Below are 24,745 nucleotides of genomic sequence, written 5' to 3'. Positions count from 1 at the left end.
TACGGTAAGAAACACGGTCTGATCAGTCCCTGACCAGTTTTAACATAATGGTTGTCCTATATTCAAACATTTGTTCGTTATTGAGCCAGAGTTTAGAAATATGTTAAATAACTTGGTAGGATGGGGTGCTAGTATACTACTATAGGTGATATGGAATGAATTTGAGAAACAGTCAGGGCCAGGAGCTTTATTTTATTTTTTTATTAGTGGTTTTGTTTGGTTTACAATAAACCTTTCACACTGGATTACAAATAGTTAAATTACACCATCAATAATACAATCCATTATATAAAAAAAAATACGTCCATCCCATAATACAATTAACTACATGGTGTGATGCAATTTGCCATTTCTTGGAAAATCCTGCAGACGGCAATAACCATAAGAGTAAAATAACCATTAAGTATTGTAATCCGGAAATATTCAAACAAAATAAAACCAACATCAGAGACAAATTTGCTTAAGTGCAGAAATCGAAGATTTAGTGTACCCGCACACTCCTTTAAAAGATTATACCAGGATTCTATCTGTCCTGTTGTATTACAGAAACTGCAATTTTTAGCCTCTACAGGTACCCCCATATGGATGTCTCTGATTTCACCATTAAGAAAAATGCTCATGCGAAATATCAGAAAAGTCTCCCGAAATATCTGACGGGGAAAACGTTCCAAATAGGGCAGTAAACTCAATTTCCTTACTTGTGTAGGTTGCAGTTTATATAACTTGGATAACAAAAGAGAGTCATTTGTGTTAATCCAATCAGCCTCAAATAACTTCACTTTATCCCTAAATCAATTACCTTTAAAAGTATCAAGAGATAACCCTAAATCGCTCAGACTGTTCCCACACCTGAATACAAATTCATTCAAATGCACACAAACGTTGGAAGTAAGACAAGCAGAGAGAACTTCGATCATAGAGTTATGGTGACATACTAGAATGTTAAAATATAAAGATAGCATATTCCATTTTACCCAGGGTCTCAAGGAAGAAAGACACAGGTCATGCCTTATTCTAGCTAAAGGCACACACTGTGGAAGGGCCAGAACTCTACTCCACACGATTCCTTCCAATCAAGTGAGAATTGCCCAATCATCCAAGTGCCAACACTCCAAACTATGGACTATACAGGGAACAACTTTTGCCTTAGAATCGAACCAGGGGGTTTAGGAAAAAGTGACACAAAATGTGCTTAATCCTCTTCATCTGGGCAGCAAATAACACAATCCTCTTTTTCAGCAGCGAAAATAGTAGGGAGTTTTTTCATTTATCAAAGATCTGAAACCCAAGGTAACGAAAATGGTCCATGACCTTTAACTTAGACCCATCAAGGTTCCAATAAAAGTTATGAATATGGCTTTCATGCCCTACCAGGAGGGCAGACATGGCCTTTAATGACCCCCCCAGCCCAAGCTAAGGCAGGCCTCAGCTCGGGCTGTAGGCCGTTAAAGGCCCTTTCCACCTGACTGGCAGGGCATGAAAACGTTTTGCACCCCGGGGTTCATCTGGGGTTCGAATGGCTTTCACAATTTTTCATCGGGAGATCCACGCGGCTAGTACAGCCGATCTCCCAATGAAAAATGAAAAAAAAGATGGCTGCTGCCATTTGGACCAGGGACTAAGTCCCTTTCCCATATCTGTGGCGGCAGGCAAATGGGAGGAGCTGGAGCACAATGCTACGGTCCCGCAGGGAAGTGGACGGGGTGGGGGGGGCAACAGGGAGATGCTACCTGTTGCCTCTCTGCAATGAAAAAAGGAAGAAAAAAAGGCACCTCCCGGCAGCGGGCTTCAGGTGGCTAGGACAGTGGGCAGGGATTGTGTATTCTCACCTGCTGTTCCAGCCACCTGATTGGCTGAGCGCCCTTCCCCGGGTGCAAATTCGTTTTTTACCCCCTGAAAAGCATATCATGTTAGACCCAGCAAAAATCACTTTCAATTAATTCATTTTTAAGAAGTTATGAAGCGTATTAAGTACCCTCTGCAACCCAATAAGAGTAGAATTAAATACAAGAATGTTGTCTGCATACGCCAAGTACTGGATATGTGACTGTCCAATGCACGGAGGAAAAAACCTCTGCTGTTTAAAGGCAGACCTCAAATCCGACACATAGAGGTTGAAGAGGCATGGTGCCAAAACGTATCACCTGTCTCAAACCTTTGTGCATCCATCTTGGGGCTGATACATCTGCACTAGCAGAAGCTGATGGTAGGCAAGAAGATCTTGGTTGGTTTGCTGTGGCAGAATTGTTTGCAGCGGAATTGACCGTAGTCAATTTTGCTGCAAATACAATTTTACTGCGGCCAAACTCACCAATTCTTTTCCACCCAATCCCCCAATAGATCTCCCTCATGCCCCCACTTACCTTTTCCACATCCGCGGCCTCTCCTGACCCTGTGGCGACAGTTCCGTTCCTCTAACACGGGTCGGATCCGACGCTGCAGGGTCCCCTTTTCTATTTTTTCTTCGTTCCTGCCTACAATCTTCAGGAAGCGAAGGACACCCCCGCAACCTTCCAAGGCCAAAAATACCACACATGGGGAGCGGGGTATGTTTGGTATTCATTACCCAATTTGATCGAACCATTCGATCAATAATATTCAATCAAATTGGGTAATACTGGGTAAGATGCTTTCAATATTATTGTGAAAAATAACGCCAGATATCCTCTCCTATTTGGTTGCATCGCATTGAAGATTGGTTGCAGAAACCCCCATTTAGAATTTGCCAAAAATCTAAATAAGTCACGTCTTTGATATATTATTCCTAACATCATTTGTCTATCTTTAATTTTCATATTCTGTTTATTTAAGCCAGTTCTTATAGCGTTGTTGATTTTGGCAACCAAAGAAGGGTAATTCCTTCCCTGTATCTTCACTCCTCCTAGAGAGTGTATGTGTGCTATTGTTTCCTTTTTTGGGTCGATACCAGAGGATCAAAACAATGTGTTCTAGTCACATACCTCACATCAATGGTTTTTTTAAAAAAGTGTTATTAGCATATCTCCAATAAACTCATTCAAATTATTGGGAGCTGAATCTTAAGCCAAATCCCAATCTTCAGAGAGAGAAAAATGTCATCAAGTTTTATGTTGAAATATTGAATATTCTAAGGATTCCAGGACATAAGATTCCCCCTCTTATAAACAACCAAGGAGCTCAGTGTAGGAAGCAGCTCACACTGCGGTTGCTGAATGTGAAATTCTCAACCAAGTATGATCACTTAGATCTTTATTTCTTGGTAGAGATCGTATGGCTAGCTCAACCTCCTCTGGAGAATGAAACACCATCACGGCATTGCTATGTTACCTGAATCAAGGAACTCTCTTTGATCTGAAGGTTTTAAAAAAGAGTCTCTAGGTAGGCCTTTGTAATAAGACACTATAATTTGAACTTTCTCCCCTCCTCAAAACATAAGTGTCCCATTGAATCCTTAACAGATGTTATATAGTTATGTCTTTCAATTTTCCCAAATGTAGTTGGTAATCGCTTATTAGATTTTTCCCCTTTAGAATAATAAAATTGCTTAGTATAAAATAAAGCTTGGGCAGAGCAGTCGGGTAAATGGGCTAGTATAAATGAGCTATTCTCAAAGCTCTGAGAGGTGGCTGAGACCCAGCTCTCACGACCAATTCCAGTTATTGATACACTTTTTCCTTGGCTTTTATGAAACCTGCACTTGTATTCATTATTTCCCCCCTAAATACTGCTTTCCGTTCACCCTAGAGAGTTCCCAGGTCAGGCTTGCCTATTTCATTGTAGATAAAAGATTTCGTAATCACCTCGGCTATATGCAATCTTATATGTCTATACCTCAAGATAATATCATTCCATTTCCATTGTGAGTAGGAGATAATGGGGCTACATTGTGCAACGTTTGAGAAAACAGGCGTGGTCTGAAAGACACTTAAATTCTATCTCAATGACTGATACATTGGGGATCAAAGATTTTGATATTAAAATCGGATCAATTCCAGAGAGCTTCTATTAACCATTACATGTTGGTTTCTTTGAGAGGTCAGAAAAGGGGGTAAGGTTTTGTGGACTGAGGGAGGGATCTAATACACAATGTACCTCTCCCTAACACTTATTCCCCCTCCAAAAGGACCAGGTGTGTTTCTTGGAGAAACCCCATTCCTAAATTTAGCTCACATAGTCTATGCAACACAGGTTTATGCTTTATGGGTGAATTAAAACCTTCTACATTCCACGTCCCTATACATACACCTGCCATCAAGAAAGTTCCCACTGAAAATGTAGGGGGGCCTTTCCTCCTGTGTAGGTGAAGTGGTCATGTGAGCTAGTTCGCAAGAAAATCTGAAAGCAACAAAAACCTTAAAAGCATAAAAAAAGACACCAGTAAAGAAAGAAAAAGAAGATTAATAAAGGAAAGGAAAAGCTGAGCACAATTATAACTGTCAGTCTCAGACTGCATGTAAACAACATCGAGTAACCAAAAAAAGAAGGCGCGCCTTGATCCTACCAAGGCCAAGACCTCACTGTACCAGTTTCTTATAGTGGAGCATTTAATGGAATGTAGAACTTAAAATACAAGTACAAAGATGCAAGTTCTGTTTCAGTTGTGAAGGAGCCACTTATGTATCAGGTGGGGTTAAAGCAATGCTCTTAATAAAGATCGCTTTACTACTTACCAGAGAGAGAGTCCAAGGAACATTTCACTGGCAATGAGGTACAGAGCGGGCACCCCACCGAGCACCCGCTGTGTGATCCGGAACCCAGACTGCTGTTGTGATGAGTGGTGACCTCAGTCTGCCTCCCGGAGGCTTTCGTTTTCCCTGCAGAAGATTAAACTGCACACTCATATGCCATGTGAGAAGCGCTGCTGAGTTGACCAAACTATGAAACCTTTAAACTTATCCAGAGAATCGAGGGCACAGACACGAGCTGCCATCACTCTGTAGGGCCAGTCGTGAGCTCTCCAGTGCAAGCCATTGCCACACGCCCATGCACATTGGAAGTATGGACCCACGCACATAACGTTGCGTAGCGTGCTGCCATCTTGGTTACCATGGCAACCAGTGTAAACATAGTTGCCCGACAAACCAGCGGCCTTATGCAGCGGATGAATGCCCGAGCTCTGCGCAAACTGCCCACTCTTTCCATAGCAAAAGAATGAGTGTGTGTGCCAGCAGTAAGCAATAAGGCACAAAAAAAGGAAGCAGTGAAAAGGTTCAAATTTACAGTGTGGTTATATGAGTTTATATGGAATGAACAGTTTGAGCAAGAATTTTAGGAAATAAAGTTGGCTTTGGCAAAAGCTCCCACTTTCAGGAATTTTGATCCAGGGAAACAGTGTCCTAACAACAGATGCCAGTAATCATGGTTTAGGTGCAGTTCTATTGCAAAAGAGTGAAAGTGGTGAGTGCACTGTTTCATTTGCTTCGAGAGTTTTGAGGAGTGCTGAGAAGAACTATTCCACTATTGAAAAGGAGCATTTAGCCATCAAGTGGGCAATTGAGAAATGTTGTGACTTTTTTCGGGGTGTGAAGTTTACTGTTAGATCAGACCACAAACCCCTCAAGGAGATTCTTATGTCAAAGAGTTAAGATATAGTTTCACCCCGTGTTTGCAAATGGTTTGCAAGTCTACAGGAATACAATTGGGAGGAAGAGTATCTTCCAGGTGTTAAAAACAAGGCGGCTGACTGTCTTTGAAGGCTTGCAGATGTGCTACTAGATGAAGGAGATTATGAAGAGGATAAGGAGGACCAATTATTGAGTATCAACCAAGAGGTTGCGATGGAAAGTGAGTGGTGTGAAGCTGGGTCAACAGATGCTGAGATGATAAATGTCAAAGAGAGACTTGGAGCTGGTTTGAAAACTAAGGATATAAAGAGAGGTGTTATCTCTGATGCCATTATACATGTTTTTGATGAACTACTCATCAAAGAGGGTTTGATTCTCAGGGGTGACAAATTGTTTCCTCCTTTAGTAGTCAGGTCTAAGATTTTGGATATGGCACATGAAGGACATCAAGTGATGTCCAAAACAAAACCGTTATTGAGGGAGGATTATTCGAGAATATGCTGAGTATGAGACTGCGGCTACGGGGTGTGCTGCAAGGACAGAATCAATGACTTTGATGTCAATTCCTTTGTTACCTTGGGATCGTGTTGGTTTAGATATGATAGGACCAGTCAAATCTCAAGGTTTATTTACATACTGCATAGTGTTAGTTGACATGCTTTCTCATTGGGCAGAGATTGCTTGGGTAAGTAGTGTCAGTACCAAGGAAATGATCACTTTTCTTGATGTGATTTTCAAAAGGGAGGGCTATCCCTCCATGATCGTTACTGATAATGGTGTTCAACTTATTTCTGAGGAGATGGAAACGTTTTTTGAAAGGTAATGGGATAGTACATAAGACCAGTTTGATTGATCACCCTGAATCCAATGGGATAGTGGATAAGTTTAATATAGTATCAGGTCAGCCATCACATAAGGACGAGATTGGAGGCAGGCGGCAGAAGTCACTGTTGTGGCTTATAGGTTCACTCCTTATGCCACCACTGGTGTATCACCTTTTGAAATACTGAGAGGGAGAGCGCCCAATACCACGGTGTATCCCCTATGGCTAGGGAGAACATGTGTAAGAAACATTGATTTGAATACGATCAAAGGTAATATTAGTAAGAAGTAGGTATGCAATAAGATTTGTTTTGATATTAGGAATGCCACTGAGGAAGGTCTGTGTAGAGAGGTGACTGGGTTTGCATAAAACCTCCACACAATAGGGTTGAAAAGGGAATATGTTGGTTGGAGCCAATAGAAGTCATTAAGAGCTGTTGGAAGAGTATGGAATGTCAATAGAGTTTGCAAGTGTGTGCGAAACAGTCATGTATACAGAGTATTCCTAACAGGAAGGGTGTTGGAGGAAAGGAAGTGGTTGTGCAGGACTCTAGTATCCACAAAGAGGAGGTCAATTCAAAGCAAAGTGGTACAAGACCTTTGCGGCTCTGTTGGAAGCCTGCGTATTTGAGAGAGTATGTAGAGTGAATGGGCCATTCTACTACCTTACAGTTTATTATTATGCATCTCTGATTTCTGTGATGTTTTTGTATGTCTTTGTACCTAGTTCTATCCTTCCAGTGTTATAATCATGTTCTCTTCTTTTTGCTCCTTTTATATCCCTTTTGCAGGAGTTTCATTTGGTTGGTAAAGAAGGGAGATGTGTACCATTTTATTATAGTGTAGCATTTAATGGAATGTAGAACTTAGAATACAAGCACAAATATGCAAGTTCTGTTTCAGTTGTGAAGGAGCCACTTATGTATCCGGTGGGGTTAAAGCAATGCTCTTAATAAAGAACTCTTTACTACTTATCAGAGATTCCAAGGATCATTTCACTCACGCTCAGGGATGTTGCTAGGTCTGGAAAGATCGGGGCTACGCTTATGTCGGGACTCGGGGCTAGGTAGCCTTTTGTTTGTAACCCCTGAGATTCTACCCGGGGCTACAACCAAAAGACCAGAGCTATAGCCACCTAAGTCCCCCTAGCAACGCCTCTTCCACGCTTCCCCCTCCCCCTTGACAGCCCCCCCTCAGTCATTACATTCCCTGAGTTTGCCCCCTGCACATTAATAGACTTCTCAGACCCATCGATCATGTCCTCCCTATAACAGGCTTTTGTAAATCAGGCACTTTTACTCTTAGTATCAAAATGATGAAAATCGAAACATCAAACAAGAAATTGCAACTCGTAAAACTAGAACGGTCACCCTCTGAAGAACGCACTTCATGTAGTATCTGCTTCTCCCTAAATTTGGAAGCCTCTTATTCCTTGCAATGGAGTAGCACTGGCCTTTTTAAGAAAAAGAGTCTGTAAGGAAGGCCCCACCTGTTTTTAACCACATTATCTCCCAGCCATACAGTGAGAACATTTAGCCGCATTGCAGATGTTATCGCGATGCATGCATTACAGACATTTAACATGCAGGCATTCGTGGGAAATAATTCTAGATAAGTGGCATTTTCCTTAAAGATCTTTCCTTAAGCATGCCGCTAAGTAGTTTACAGAATCTGCTGCAGGCCTCAGATAGAGAGAGACTTTATGACAAACAAGCATTTGACCCCAGCCCGAAGTGACATCTCGGCAAGGGATGGAACACGACCTTTCACCCTTGACAAAACAGGAAGTGGCATCACATAAAATTGTTCCTAAGTAAACTATGAAAAATATGGTTATGATATCACTGTAATGTGATATACATTTCATACAAACATGGATCACCATATGTATCGTTAATGGCAGTGTGTATAGGCCCATATTATCAGATTACTGTGAATGCAAGCAGACTTCCAAAGCCAGATGATAATGATGTGTTATTATATTGCACTTAAACTTACGCGCTTTATATAGAACAAATATACATACAATATCACCCTACCTGTGTTGGTACTACTTTATCAACATCAGAAGAATGAAAGGCGGAGCTGGTCTTGCCGGGATTCGAACCTGCAACCTGCAGATCACACACACATTGCAGCATCGAGTGCTACACCCACATAGCTATCTTACCGGCTATAGCTATTTTACCGGCTATAGTAAAATGAGCAATTACATGTCTGAATGTTCTCAAAGTCAGACAGCAAATTACACTCTATAGTGCATACCATTAAACTGGTAACCGAGATTTAATAGCAGGCCAGTTCATATGCAAGTCTGGTGTAAAGTTGCCCACATACCATTGGAAGGGTTCATAACTGTGTATTAAAGAATTTCGAGTAGCGCAGGGAAAGCAGCGCACTCGCACGACATACCCTACTCTGGGAACTCTTTAACTCATAGATGCAAACAAAAATCCTGAACAGCATGCCATGGGGAGAGGATAGATAGACACATTACAACAAAGCATTTATGGTGGCACAATGAAATCAAGGGCCACTTTAAGTGCTATGGTCAAATATGTCTACACTGTACACAAGTTTGTAGGCACAAGGATTCTGTCAAGTGACCGAGGACACCGAGATGGAATGTCTGGTGATGATCATAACCGAGACAACGGCAGAAAAAACATGCTATAACTGCAACTTGCAAAAACAAAATACATAGTTCAAATCCATGCTTATTCAACTCTAAATTCTTTTTGGAAGTTTTTGTCTGCATTGTAAATTTGAGGTGTTTAAGAACAAATTAAATCAGTTATTCACCCCATGAAGTGTGCCTGAATTAAACCTTTAATGAGTCTAGCAATTATTGTATAGAATTCCTGAAAAACAAATTATTTGGTATTCCTATTCTTTCCTATTTAGGGTCACTGCTCAACGTGTTATTGTGGAGCCCCCTTTCTTTTTTTGTTAATATTTTTATTTATATATAAAGAAAATTGTTATAACATCACAACAGGTAATTCATATAATGCAGGTTTCAAGAAATTAATACAACTATACTATATGACAAGTTGAACCTAGTAAAACACCTGCAGTAAAAAAGTAAAAACATTAACATAATAAACGAAATAAATATTGAATAGATACATATAAAAAGGAGAGAGAACAAAGGAGAAAGAAAGCAAGAAAGAAAAGGGAAAATGGCAGAAAAGGAAGAGAAAAAATAGGTAAATAAAAAAACACCCCACACATAAATCCATTAATAATGTCATATAGCATCACACACTCAAATTAAAGCCCAGTGGTTGACAAAATAAAGATCATCCATATAGATCATTAAAGGTTGGCCACAATTCTTCGTACATACCAATGCAATCTTTATATTTGTACAACACTTTCTCAAATGTAGACAAAACCACCAAGTCATTTATCCAAGATTCAACCTAAGGCCTTTTCCTCATCTTCCACACCTTTAAAATGTGTTTTTGTGCAACCACCAGTGCTCTGATTAACCACGTTTGTGCACGTAATATAGCTCCTTTACTACAACCGCTCATCCATAATATTACATATTTTGGGCATCTTGAAATGCTCCCATCTACAACCAACTCCTTACGATTCAAATCTTCTTTCCAAAATACCTTAAACTCTGGTACAGTTCCACAACATGTGTAGTAAGGAACCACAACAATTATCTTCCTGAAGGCCTAAATAAAGCATCCTATCTGAGGTCCAATATAACCCGTTTCTTTTTTAAGAGGCCTGAGCAAGAAAGTCAGCCACCCCAGAACCAAAGAGCCACACACCACTGGCCACAGCCTAGGAGCTTTCATTTAAAAAAGGTTTAGGTTTAGCAAGGGAGACCACGGGTGACCCCCAAACGACGTCCCTGGTTGAGCCCCTTGTGGAGTGGCTTTCATTACTGAGCTCTGAAAGTGCTGTAATCGGACTAAAAGTGAAACACTTCTGTGGTGTTCGGCATGTCTCTGTTTCTCAGATTGATTGAGGATGCCTGCCGAAACGAAATATGAACCAGAACAAGATGGAGTTGTGTTTATTTGTGAAGCAATTCAAAAGTACTTAATTGTTGGAGTGTGTAGAGGATGTGGCGTCAGGGTGCACATAAACGATAGATACAAAATGTAATAGCCAGAGATAAAACATAGGCCCACTCTGAAACAATGCTATTTCATGTGCCTATATTTATGGTTCATGATTCTTCAATAATCCACACATTCTGCTTTTTGTTCTGAATCAATTTGTCTACCGAATGCACACAGGCATACATAATTAATAACCCCACTGTTGCCAGGCCACTTTCAGCTTCTCACACTGGACAATGTGTGCCCTTATGTTTCTTTGCACAAGCCTAGAGCTGATGAATCAGTTTCTTTCTTACTTTAGCTACCTTGCACTCGCAGATGCCATAAAGACCGTCTACTGTTTGAGAATCGTTAGGCAGAAGGTTTTGTACCAGAAAAAGGGATGTTTTTTTCTCGAATTGACACGCAATGGAGGCAAGTAAATGTTAGCCGAGAGAAAATGAACATTTTTCAAATTTCAAACATTTTGGATTGAAAAATCGTAAGTCTTCCACAGAAGGCGGGGGTGTTGGTTGATATCATACATTCATTGTGCGAAGCGGAATATCTTCCTTTTACTAGTGCGCTAAATTGTGTGTCAGAGCCTTCATTATGTAACTGGCGATGAGGATCAAAGAAAAAATAAAGATAAAGAAGCAAACCTAATTGCATCTCAAGGCCTTCATTATAACATAATGGCCCCGTTTTAGTCCAGTGATTGCAGAACTGCCTCATTACAAAACTGTGCATGGCAACTCTTAAACAAAACCACGCACCTTGGAAACAGGAAACAACAGCTGGCTGATTCGTTTGATCTCACTCTTGTTCGACAGGATGAGCTTCTCCTTCCTGGAGAGAAAAGACGATCGGTGAGGGACTATGCTACACCTCCTTCACACGTGTAAATCCAGGCTTCAAGAGAATGAACATATCATTTCATGTTTGTGCTTCTCATAAATGCCATAACCAACAGCACAAGATGTTACAATGTAACTGGTGTTCCTATGTTAGCATCACTTTTATTTATATTGCAACCAACTGCAGCAGTCTGTACTGACTGGTATACGCCCCTGTAGAAAGTCGATCGATTTCCATAAAAAATGGCCTGACCGCTGTATGTTATTATGGAAATGGACGAAAATGTCGCCATCACAATTGCGACAGCCGAAATGCCTGACTTTTTTTTTAAACACCCCCTTTACACCACATATATATGTCTGGGTGGTATGGGATATTATAGTAATATGGAGGGGCTTCAGGGGGGTCTCCCCCCGCATATCTATGTGCTGTAAAGGGGGTTTAATAAAAAATAAAATAATAAAAATATCACATTTTCGGCCGTCTCAATTATGTGTGGTCGCAGTGATCACATATATCCTTTATTATTGAACACCAATAGTAAGATCGTAAATCGATGACTTAAATAGGATAGTCCTTTGAACAATGTGTCTATGGAAAACTGTACAGGTTTCTTAGGAAATCTAGTAGATTCTTAGATCAAAGTATGCTTGAAAGTTCGGTCCAGCCCTTTACTCAAACCTGTGCTACTAGGAATAGGGGTGGAATGGAGTCCAGCCTTGCTTCCATTACCTGAGGCAGTCTCTCTTTTTGCTGAGCTGGCTACGGCTGAAGGCGGCGCTCTCCCGAGAGCGCTTGCTGTACAGGGCTTGGATGATGCGCTCCGTCTGCCACAAGTGCTTAAAGCTTTTGTGGATCACACTTGCATAGGTCTCTGCAGAACACGTGGGCTTTAAAAGTTAAGGAAAACATGGGTGAAGACACGTCCACACTCCCCTTCCCAACCACATATCCCAGTCTGTTCCATAACCGCTCCTGCTTGCATTGGTAGCTGCAAAATAATTTGCACAGGAAATAAGTAAATCAAGAGATTTCTCTGGTGGCTATAAAAAAACCTGCAAGGCCAGGAAGGAGTCTGTCTCATGTCAGGCATGGTCTGGCATGGGGCAACTGGAGAGATGGATGTACAGAGGTGGTAGGCATAGGGTCAGTCACATGCCAGGTTGGCTTTTAGTCTCTGGGTTGGAGGCACTGCTGAGAAAAACTTAGGGGAGGGTAGATAAGTAAAGGATATTTTGGTTTGACTGCCTATGACAAACTCAATGGCTTCAGGCGAAGTCCTTCAGGAACAAACATTGTGACCAGTGTGGGAAAAGAACGCCAATAAAAAATGAATGCACAAATGAGCTGGAAATGAAGGGACACTTCTCTTGCAGGTGGACTTTATAGTCATGGATATGAATTGATTTTGCCCCGCCCCTTAGGTTTCCTCTGTCCCATTTGGCTTGGCCAGTACTTATCTGAACTATGGACTTGTGCTCTGCAAATTGGACTAAAGGTCGCTGTCCAGCCAGTGAAATTGGGCCACAGACAAAAAGGCCCTCGCACAGCAGACTGAGGCAGCTCAAACCATAAGGACAATAAGGCTGCTCACAAGCGACCAGAAGTCGCCATGGGATGACAGTCTAACGCCCCTCGGTCGGCATCAGCAGCCTGGAAGTTGTCAGTCTACATCACAAGCATAAGTGGATATGAAAGACAGACTTCTCTGGAATAAGTGGGTCCATTGTTTTCACGTGAGGTGGGATACGAGTGCCAGAAGGCCTAGCAGTAGAGTTCTCTAGATCATTCTATGGTCAGGTAAGTGTTGCCCTATAAAGGTGAGGGGTCTGGAGGGCTGGCCACGTTAGTCATTTAGGGTTCCACTAAGTGTACAATGCGGTTTCCTTGACTTACAAGCCTTGACATCACCTGAAATTGATTCCCGAGCCTGGTCCCTCTGACACCAGTTCGTGAGTTTGGAAGAGAAACCTCGAGTTCCTCTCTGGTTTGGAGGCACAGATGACAGAAACATAGATACATAGAAACATCCTTCTTTGTCAGAGGACCCTGTGCACCATCTGAGGGTACTACCTGAAAGCAAAATCTCCTTAGGCCTACAACACCCAGCAAGTGCGTACGCCATCTGTACTTGCCTCTCAGAGGGACACGCCACTGTCTGGATGTTCATTTTCAATAACGTTTTTTTTCTTGGCCACATCCTGCTTGTGCCAGTGTCCCCTGTGCACCATGTGAGGGTCCTGCCTGCAAAACCGAGCTCCCTGGACCTACAACACCCAGGACTCTGCCTGAAAGTGTGGAAGCCACCTGGAGCATTGTGACTGAAACATTGGGGGTCACTAGAAGTATGCCGGTCTGGAAATAAGGTGCCAGTAAAAACATGTACCGGCATACTCTGAGTCTGCCATTAGGGCAGTGAACTACCAGCAGGCCTGACCTGCCGGTAGTTCAGTCCCCTACCAGCCAGTTATTCCCTGAAGCACCGGCACCGTTAACAACAGTGCCAGTGCCCCAGTGGTTCCCATTCCCATAGGACTCCATGGGAATGGGAACTTTTCCTCCACTGCCCATAATATCCCGGTAATACCAGGATATCCGGCAGTGGAAACAGTAAGCCGAGGTTGCCGGTAAGCCGTCGGTACTACCAGCGGCTTACCGGCAACCTCGTAATGACTCCCATTGTCTCCCTTATTCAGTCTCTCCTGGGTGTCCAGCCCGGGCATCTGCAGTGAAGGGTCACAATCAGCAATGGACTGCTCCCTGATAGCGCCTATTAGGGCCTAGGGTCAGAACCCCTGCGCAAGCCAGGACTTAGCCAAGCTCACCCTTTACCTGACCTCTCCTTCCACGCTTGGGGGCCCCTCCACCTATTAACCAACCTTTCACAACAGAGGTTCTGTACCTCACAGGCCAAGAAACATTGCTGTTTTGGGCTTGTTAACTGTCTCTTGGTTTCCTACAGCCCCATTCTAGCCCAATGCAGAACTGGCACCTGCTTTTTCTCAGCCAACCATCACCCCTGCCATTTCCCTCACTTACCCTTTCTCTCTTGGGCGGCACCCTTTCTTCACTGTCTTCAACTGCCTTTTCTTGTACCCTTCAACATTCATCTCCCCTACCCTCTATTGTTCTTTCACTTCGCCTCTGGAATGTGCAACCCTTCTGGAACATGTCTTCCACAATCACTGACTACTTCGACTCTATCAGCCTCAACTTTCACTTCTTGTGGTCACAGAAAACTGGATCATCCCTGATGACTCGGCTACACTAGAAGCTGCCCTCACTGACTCGGCTACCTTCTCCCACTCTCCCTGACGTATTGGGAAGGGCGACAATGTGGGGTTCCTCATCAATAAGGTCCTCAACACTGCCCCACTAGCCCTGTCTGATTTCAACTCCCTCCTACTCCTCTCAATGATCTGGCTCTCTATCGACCCCCTAGTCCTCTTAACTCCTTCTTCCATGATCTGGCCCTTCTCCTTGAGTCACTTCATACCGATATCCCCTTTGTCATGCTGATGGACTTTAACCTCTCCACGCCCTCTGCAGCCCCCTGCCTTGAACTTAAATCCCTCCTATATGACCACTCCCTCTACTCCCTCCAGCACCAGCCTACCCACGCAGGTGGGAAATCTCTTGACTTTATCTTTCTCTCTAATTGACTCTCCTTCTCTGATCTACCCACTGGCCCCTCTCTTTCTGATCACTCCATTGTTCACATTAACATCTCGGTCCCTCCACCTTCTACTACTCATCTCCCCTTTTCAATGACTAAGAGGAAAGTCAGTACTCTCTTGCCCTCTTGCCCTTGATGATGTGAGGACCTCTCTCCTGTCTCTTTTCCCTATTAATGCCTCTTCCGTTGACCATGCTTTCTCTGACTTTAACTATGCACTTATGACTCCATTTGACCAACACTATTCTGCTTGCACATTCACACCTTCCCGTCCCATTCCCCTTAGCCTTAGATCACCCTTGAATTCAGACCCTCCAAACAAACATGTGCTCTATCCTATGACACTGGCACAAATTACAGACACTTACCCTACTCCTAGCTAACAAACATTCTAAATCCCCATACTATGTTATGTTACTTGGCATTTATATAGCGCCTTATATATCATTGGTATGACCTCAAAGCGCTGGTAGGTTGAACGCACTCAGGAACCGTAGTTCAGGTCAGTAGAGAGAGATAGTGTCATATGGTGCGTTGGTGCACCGGATATGTGTGCAGCTGGTGTGGTTGTCAGATGATAGCTGCTTCCTAGCGATAGGTGTGGTGCTGAGGATATCAATTGGATGTGGGCAGTCTGGTGGGTAGACACCCAGACTGGGTTCTGGCTGCGTTAGGCCTGAGGAACGCCTATGTGAGCAGCTAAACAAAACTAATCTCCACCTTCGTAAACACCCCCACAAACCTTTTCCTCTAAAATCTCTAATGTCTGTGAAACTCTTGCAGGCCTCATTTCTCTCCCTCCCAACCCTCCTTCTGCCCACTACCTCCTCCCCAACCTCTTCTATTCTCGACTACTTCTCCCCCACCTCAGATTGAATTAGCATGCATCCTTCACAGTGCCAACTCATCTTGCACTCCTAATGAGCATTTTGCTCCCCAAATGGTCAAATACTTAGGTCCCACTTACCAATTCAGTGGTAATTCACCACTAATTCGGCTGAATTACCCCAAAATCCAAAATCCAATTAACACAGGATTACAAGTGGTGGAAACTCCCCATTTTTGGAGTCCATCGAGATTTTTGGCAGATTTACCACTGACAGAATTACTGCATGGTAAATCCGCAGATTTTTGGGGGGTAAAGTGGAGGATTTACTTTCAACAACAAGCTGGAGGTGAATATGCTACTTTAACCCCCAAAAGCGGCAGGTGTACTGCGCAGTAATTCCGGCATCGGTAAATCCGCCAAAATTATAATTTGTTGGTGCTGGTAAAGTAGTGGTAACGGAATAACCACCACTTTGCTGCCACACCACCAAACTTGTAAGGAGGCCCTTAGTGTCAATCACTTGCCCTTATCCCTCTGAGCTGTTAAACCTCTTTCTTCCCTGCCTCCTTCAAATCTGCAACTGTCATACTCTAGTGAAGAAACCTTCGGCTGACCAAAACGTCCCACAAACTATTGCCCAGTTTCTCTCCTTTCCCATTGTTCAAAAGTTTTCGGAGCTGGGGATCTTCAACCGGATCACTAAGTAACTTGAGGGCAGTGGCCTGGAAGATCCACTTCAATCTGGAATCCATAGTAAACACACATAGACTGCATTCTTGCATGTCTCCAACTTTCACTGTAGTGCTCACCTTCCAAACTCTATTCTATACTCATACTTTTGAACCTCTCTGCCGCTTTCAACACTCCTCTCCCCTCACTCTCCAGGACCTTGGGTTTTGCAAATCTGCTCATTCCTGCATCACCTCCTACCTGGGAGGTCGATCCTTTAAAGTCTCCTGGAACTGGAATATTTCTAACCCCCCCTTCCCTCTGTCGGCCTCCACCAAGGATCAGTAATTGGACCACTGCACATCACCCTTCATATATCTCTGCCCTACGAAGGCTTATCTCACCCTTTGGCTTTCACTATCACCTTTTTGCTGATGAAACTCAAATTTTATTTTCAGTTCCCTCCTTCACCCCAGGCATTTCACAACAGATTTCAAACTGTCTCAATGCAATTCCTCACTGGAGGGCTCTTCGCTGTCTCATGCTGAACTCTTTAAAAATGGAACTCATCTTTGTCCTAGCCTCCAATGCCATCCCTCCCCTGCACTCTCCGATCTCCTTTTCCGCCTGACCTTCTTGCTACCTCACCTAAGACTTGCAATCTTGGGGTCCTCGTTGATAACGACCTATGACTGCAACAATTCATCAGTACCACTGCCTCTGCTGCTCCTATTAACCTCAACATTCCTTTTTTTACTAACCACTTTACAGAAACTCTAATCTCCACTCTCTTGCTGAGCAAACTTGAGTACAGCTCAAGCTTGTTCCTTTGCCTTCCCATCTACTGTTTTCTTCCTCTGGACAAACTCTTAAACTTTGCTACCCACACTCTGTACAACCTAACCAGATCCTCCCCTACTCCTACCTAGCGACAAAATACTGGAGGTACTCCATGCACAAGTGCTCTCTTTTCAAGTTCCTTCTCCTAGTCTACAAAGCTATTAATGGTCTTACTCATCAGTACCTGTCTGATGTATCACAGTTTACTCAACATCTCCTTCCCTCCGATCCTCCTCTGCACTCAAGCTCACCATCCCATAGCCTCCCTGTGCCTCATGTTGCTTCCGCTCTTTCTCCCTATTTGTCCGCTCCACTGGAACCCACTGCCCATCTGTGTATCCCTTCAAAGTTTGGCCTAAGATTCACTTACTTGCTAAAGAGGGAGCTCCCCCTGCTCTCTCCCCATCCTCCCTACCTCACTCAACATCCAGTGATGCTTAATAATGCGATTTTGTATAATTAAATAGTGCTCCTCGTAATTCTGAAACACATGCCCCCTTAGGTTAATGTTACCTTTGTAGGTTACCTGTATGCTTACATATATATTACACAATCTGAATTTCTTTTCTCTGTTTTCTCAAAATGTTAATTGAAAAGATAGAGTTTCTGTTTGAATAATATTTTGGTGTCTGCCAAGTGACAATTCCAATGTTGGATAGCCACGCTGGCGTAAATGTTGGCATTATGTTACTGTATTTGGAAAGGCCATCATTACAAAATATATTCTATAATATATGAAATAAGCTACAAGTATATACAGTTGAAGAAATTACGTAATTGGTAGTTAAACACCAATCGCACTAATGCACTTCAGCAGTCTATTGTTGACATAGGTAATATGTAAGCACTTTGCATGGGCTGGTGAGAGCACTGCAAGCTGTTTGAGTCCTCTTTTTATCTTTGCTAAATGTCCTGCTACTATTTCTTGAAAAAATCTGTTTTGAATGAAAAAGAAATAAGTATTTTAGGCAGTTTTTTTTAAGGAAATGTTAAACTACAGCCATGACTAAGCTACAGGAGCAGTGGAACTTCTGTTTTCTCTCTGATTACCAAATTGACTTGATTTTAAATGACACAGACTGATGCGCTGCCTGCCTTGCAAGATTGTGTTTCATACTGCTCAAGTATGTATATTCTGTTTGCTTTGTCCATGGTAAATATCCCACTTTTTAACACCTTCATAAACTGGCTCACCATGTTCTCATATTTGTGCTATTGTACAGGCACCCTTCATGGGAATGCCTCCTCCATCTGTACATTGATTGATTGTTTATTTATACAGCGCTTATATACAGGTGAAGTGCTTCAAAGCGCTTCAAGGCGGGAAGGTAATAAGGGAATACAGTTATAATTCTTAGGCCTTGAAGACTCTGAATGATCTAAACAGAAATACTAGCATACTAGGCCTGACAACATTCCTCCTAGTGCAAGTGCATGAAGTGGTACAGTTGTGACCAAGCTCGGGAAGGGGGGTGGTAAACGGTGGGGTTGGGGGGTGAACTGGACAGATGAACTAACTGGTCCTAGTACATTTAGGTCATGCATACGTACAGACGGAGGTGCAGGGCCCTGGGTTAACTGCAGAGAGGTTGCCCAGCTCAATTAGCGTAAGCTGAAAGTGCAGTGATGTTCAACAAGTGCAGCGGTCCGGAGGCAAGTGCAAAAGACTTGCAGGGGAGCCTGGGACCTGTAGGCTCTGGCGGGGAATCAGGCAACCAGTCAGCAAAAACTGAACAGAGTTAGGGAGGAGAAGGAGGTTGGAGAGAAAAGAAAGGAGGTTAGTAGGGTAGAGGGAGACAGAAGGAGGAAGAGAAAAGGAAGGTCTTGAGGAGTTTCTGGAACTTAAGGGGCTCCGGCTCAAGACGGAGAGAGGCAGGGAGGTTGTTCCATAGGGAAGCACCTGCAGAGGATAAAGATCCACCCCCAAATCTCTGTTTGTGAAAGCGGCTCACCCGCAGAGAGTTGGAGGAGGATGAGTGGAGGATTCTAGAGGGAGAGCATTTAGGAAGAGAGCTTTGTAGATAGTGCGGGCCTCGGCCCCAGAAAGCCTTGTGGATTATGCAGAGGGTCTTGGACTTGATCCTTGCAGCCATGGGGAGCCAGTGGAGGGATTTCAGCACCAGAGAGATGTGGTCCCAGGGCTTGAGGCCAAGGATAAGTCTGGCGGTTCTGTTCTGGATGAGTTGTAGAGGACGGAGAGTAGAAGAAGGAAGATTGAGAAGGTGGCTGTTGCAATAGTCCAGCCTAGAGAGAACCAGGGCTCTTGAGGTGATGAGCCTCTGGGGGAAGTGAGGAAAGGTAGAATACCTCTGAGGGGGTGCAGTTGGTAATTGGACTTTTGGAGATGTCTGAGATGTGAGAAGAGAAGGAGATAGTGGAGTCGAAGATGACCCCAAGATTCTTTGCCTCATTGGTAGGTGAGGGCGCAGGGCCAACGGAGCCATGCCAGTGAGAAAGTGGGAAAGCAGGAGCAGGGGTCCCAATGAGGATGATCTCCGTCTTACTGACATTCAGGCATAGATCGTTAGCAGCACACCAAGCCTGAATTGTGGATAGACAGTCAGGGATGAGAGAGGAGGAGGAGGAGGGGGTCAAGGGTAGCCTGAAAGAGAGCTGTGAGTCATCCGCATAACGCTGAGAGTTAGAGGTAAAGGTGGGCCAAGGGGGCCATGTAGATATTGAAGAAACGGGGAAAGGCTAGATCCCTGGGGGACAATACAAGTAGAGATAGTGGTAGAGGAGAGAAAGGGCCCGAGTTCCACCTAGGAGGGCCGGTCAGAGAGAAAGGAAGCGAGTCACGCCAGGGCCTGATCGATGATGCCCAGGATAACATGGAGACGGGTAATCAGGATGTTGTGGTTTACTGTATCAAAAGCAGAAGAGAAGTCGAGAAGAATGAAGACAGAGGCAGAGTTGGAGTCAAGATTTTAGAGCAGGTCTTCACAGGTGTTCAGAAGAGCAGTTTCCGTGCCTCTGGTTGCTCTAAAGCCAGACTGATGGTCATGGAGACAACCAACAGATTCAGTATGGAGGGTCAGTTGAGTGATAGCCAGCTTCTCCAGGGGTTTTCCCAGGAAAGGGGTGATGGAGATTGGGCAATAGTTTGCTGGAATGGACGGGTCGGCAGAGGGTTTTTTGAGCAGAGGGTGCACAAGAGAAGAGGGGAAAACTCCAGTGGCGAAAGAGAGGTTGCAGAAGTCGGCCAAGGCTGGAGCTAGAGTGTCAATATTGTCCTTGATGGTTTTGGAGGGGCAGGGGTTCACCTGTTGGAGGAGGCTTTCATAAACCAGACTGGTCTAGAGACCTCATCAGGTGTGACAGGGAAGAGGGAGGAGAGAAGAGAGGGAGGGGTGGGGGCGGCCGAGGGGGGCCAAAGAGTTGTTGGCGCAGGGCGGGAGCAGATGAGAGAGAGGACAGGATGTCCTGTTTTGGTGGTGAAGTGTGCGGGCAGGGCCGAGCAAAGGGCCTGGGTAGGTGTAGTAGAGGATGCAGCTCTGGTAGGGTTGGGCAATTCCTTGCAGACTTTGAAGAGTTCAGCCGTGTTGTTAGACACTGCGGAGATGCAGGCTTGAATGTAGACTTTTTTCTTCGAGCCGATGCAGTGTCTATATTGCCTTTGAAGGGTTCCATGTGTTAAAATCGCAGCAAAAATGGCTGTGAACACAAAATATCGCGGCAAAAAGGCTGTGGTTTTGCCACCGCAATCCATGTTAAGGATGCAGGGGACACCCCCGCAACCCCCGCTCACCTTAAATGGTGTAATGGGGTACAAATGTAACAATGTTTTGTAAAGGTGACATTTTTGCAGCAATGTTATCACTGCATACCCTTTGAAGAAGGCGGCAGGCCAGTTTGTCAGAGGGTGTACCTGAAAATCCCCATTTCCATTCTACTGCTCAGCACTTGCGTTTAAGGGCAGCCAGATCGGAGTCGTACCAAAAGTTGCACTTTTTGGCAGGCTTCAGTCCGACCCTCATGACAGGGGCAACAAGGTCAAGAGTGTTGGAGATGGAACAATGAAAGTTGGAGAGGGCTGAGTCAGGGTGGGAGTCAGCCGCAAGAGTAGAAGGAGGAGAGTAGGTGGAGGCAAAGGCAGCCGCTGACACTCTTTTCATGGGTCGGTTGACCTTGAAGGTAGGAGGTGGTGCTATTGCCAAAGGAGAAGAGAGCTTCAAGTGAGAAGAGAGAAGGGAATGATCAGTCCATGTGAGTGAAGTAGTTAGAGGAATAGAGGGTGGGATGTCTGTGGTGATGAGAGCATCCAAGGTGTGGCCAGCAGTGTGCGTTGGACCAGAGTGTAGAATGGAAAGAGAAAGTGAGTCACATAGGTTTCGGAAAGGTCCTGAAGAGTCAGGAGAGTCAATATGGATGTTAAGGTCCCCCCGAAGGAGGAGTTGGGAAGAGGAGGAGAGGAGAGAAGAGGCCAAATCAGCCTATTCCTAGAGGACAAGGGTGGACTGGCCCGGCGGCCGATAGAAGGTGGCCAGAGTAAGAGAGGTGGCAGGTGATAGAGAGATCCTGCAGACCATGTATTCAAAGGAGGAGAAAACCTGAGTGGGAATAATGGAAACAGGGATCCACTCAAGAAAGATCAAGGCTACTCCACCTCCTGGCCTATTGGGCCTGGGACTTGGGCCTGGGCTCATGTGTCATTGTAAGTCATTTCTGTTCGAAATCAACATCTGTGTTCTTCAAATAAATATGAATACATGAGAGATAAATGCACCTGCCGTTTAGAGGTAACCAGATCATGTTCTCATTTATTTTCTGACTGACCAGAGCTTTAATACAAAACCAAATAATCCAGTCACATTACCAGATTACCAGACCAACTGCATGACTCGTGGGTCAGTTTTCAATATCTCCTCCCCAGTACAGTTTCATACATTTGGTAGTAGAATCAAAAGGATATAAGATGGGCTTCTCGATTTCTGTCCGCTGCACCAGCATGCCATTTCTGGTCCTAGACAAGGCATCCTGTCGCTTCAAAAAGTGCTGCAGAAGAGGGCTGTGACCATTCAAATTGAACAGGTTGTACACAAAGTCTGGCCCAAGGCACGCCGGGTGAGACTGCAGCAGATAGGGGTTCAGAGAACATAAAAAGTCCATATATCAGAATGTGACATCAGGCATGTTCTAGATCAGGCCTGGAGGCTGTTGTGTGGAGTAAGATGCTGTCTTGCATTTTTGCTTTGTACTAAATTGGGCACAGTGTTTCAACATTACATTTAAAAAGAAGATAAAGCCTTACCTCATTCTCGACCCGCTTTAGTCGTGTTTCAAAATACTTTCGCTGTTTCTGAGTTGCTAATTTGGCCTCTCCATTAGTCTGCAAGCTCAGAGGTTTCCCTAGGACAGCTCAAAGGAAATGACAGCTAATCAGGGCCGACATTAAGACCTGTCCAGTCAAGAAGGGTATTGGGGCACAGATAACTACAGACTATTCCATCAACTATCATGAGCTCCACTTTTCCCCTTCTTCTGTCCAATCCAATTCGTCTATTTTATCTCTTGACTCATGCATAGTCCGCGGGCATTCAAATCTGCAATTGTGCTTGCCTTCCTCATCTCTTCTGTAGTTCCTAACTACAGCCCTATTTACCTTTTATCTTATAAATACAAGCCTATGGAAATATTTGTTCATCTACAACTCTTATTCCTTAATTTCTACAATTGACTTTAGCTTTACAATCTTCCTGCTCTTCACTGTGTTTCTGATTATCCTTTTCAAGCATGGTATGGTATGATATGATGATATGATAAGTCATTTATAAAGCGCCTATACACAAGTGTTTCAAGGCGCAATGAGGCAAGGTAGGGGGAACAGAGGGAGACAGAGACAATGATCCTACTAGGCCAGGTGTCATTCAGATCGCGTAAGTGCATGGGAAGGGGAAGGGAAAAGTACGGGGGGTAAGGGAGGGGACAGTGCAGTACATGGAATAATAAATAACAATAAGTAAAGTGCGGCCAGATGGTGGCAAGTGCAATGGTAAGTGCAGACAAACAGGCATCAAGTGCTGGTAGTGGGGCTGTAAGGGTACAGAAAACAGTCCCCAAGTGCGGGGGTTGCCAGGAGGCAGTGCAGGTGTGCGACTGGCTGGAGACTGGACCTGGCCCTGAGGTCAGAGGGCGGTCAGGAAATTAGTGCAGATTCAGTTTCAGGCAGGAAATTCAACAGGGGAGAGTAGGAGAGAAAGCAGAAGCAAAGAGAAAGGTTTTGAGGTGCTTCCGGAATCGGAGATGGTTCTCCTCAAGTTTCAAGGAGGCTGGGAGGTTCCAGAGGGAGGCCCCGGCTGAAAAAGAGATCTACCACCAACTTGTTGCTTGGAGAAGTGACTGACCCTGAGGGAGTTGGAGGCGGATGAGCGAAGAGTACGAGAAGGAAGATATTTAGGAAGAGGTAGTTGGAGGTATTGAGGCCTCAGGCTCCAGAAGGCCTTGTGGACAATGCAGAGGGGTTTGAACTTAATCGTCGCAGCCACTGGGAGCCAGTGCAGAGATTTCAGTCCTAGAGAGATACGATCCCTGGGTTTGAGGCCACGGACAAGTCTTGCAGTCCTGTTCTGGATGAGTTGCAGAGGGCAGAGAGTAGAAGCAGGCAGATTTAGAAAGAGGCTGTTGCAATAGTCCATCCTAGAGAGAACCAGAACTCTGGAGACAGTGAGCTTCTGGGGGAAGAAGAGGAAAGGAAGAATACCTCTGAGGAGGTGCAGCTGGTAGTGTGACTTCTTAGAGACGTCAGAGATGTGAGGAGAGAAGGAGAGTGTGGAGTCGAAGATGACCCCAAGGTTTTTTGGCTCACAGGTCGGAGCAGGAGGAGGGCCAAGAGAGGCCGGCCAGAGAGTCACAGGAAAGGAGGGAACGGGTGTGCTGATGAGGAGAATCTCAGTCTTTTTGGCATTAAGGCAGAGATCATTGGCGGTGCACCACTCCTGGATGGTGGACAGATAGTCAGAGATGAGAGAGGAAGAAGAGGTGGCTGAAGGTACCATGAAAATGAGCCGAGTGTCATCCGCATGGCACTGGAAGTTGGGGCAGAGAGCGACAATGCGGTAGGCACGAAGTGCCAGGAATTGATTGAACAGCCAGGGAGAGAGGCTAGACTCCTTGGGAACACCACAAGTAGAGATGGAGATAGAGGAGAGGAAGGACCCAAGTTGAACCTGTGAGGGTCGCTCAGAGAGGAAAAGTCAGCCACGCCAGGGCCAGACCGGTGATGCCTAGGTTATCACAGAGACAGGTGAGCAGGATGGCATGGTTGACCGTGTCAAAGGCAGAGGAGAGATCAAGTAAGATGAGGTCACATGGGAATTGGGATCAAGGTTGGAGAGCAGGTCTTCAAGGATGTTCAGGAGAGCAGTTTCCGTGCTCTGGTAGCTCTGAAACCAGACTATCGATCGTGGAGACAACCAACAGATTCAGTGTGAAGAATGAGCTGGGA

General features: G+C 44.5%; 1 protein-coding gene across 1 annotated transcript in view; it reads right to left on the bottom strand.

Moving 5' to 3' along the window:
• Window positions 1-24,745, bottom strand: part of FAM227A (family with sequence similarity 227 member A) — a 450,054-nt gene that overhangs the window by 103,699 nt on the left and 321,610 nt on the right. The window contains exons 13-16 of the mRNA XM_069652969.1: window positions 22,553-22,659; window positions 22,214-22,371; window positions 12,020-12,172; window positions 11,206-11,278 (exon numbers count right to left, since the gene is read on the bottom strand). Coding sequence (XP_069509070.1) covers window positions 11,206-11,278; window positions 12,020-12,172; window positions 22,214-22,371; window positions 22,553-22,659 — 491 coding nt within the window. The remainder of the gene's footprint in view (window positions 1-11,205; window positions 11,279-12,019; window positions 12,173-22,213; window positions 22,372-22,552; window positions 22,660-24,745) is intronic.

This window comes from Ambystoma mexicanum, chromosome 3q (genome assembly GCF_040938575.1).
Source record: "Ambystoma mexicanum isolate Mex_15411 chromosome 3q, UKY_AmexF1_1, whole genome shotgun sequence".
NCBI classification, from domain to species: Eukaryota; Metazoa; Chordata; class Amphibia; order Caudata; family Ambystomatidae; genus Ambystoma; species Ambystoma mexicanum.
The sequence above is the reverse complement of the archived record's forward strand: the minus strand, read 5'-3'. Positions and strand labels throughout refer to the sequence as shown.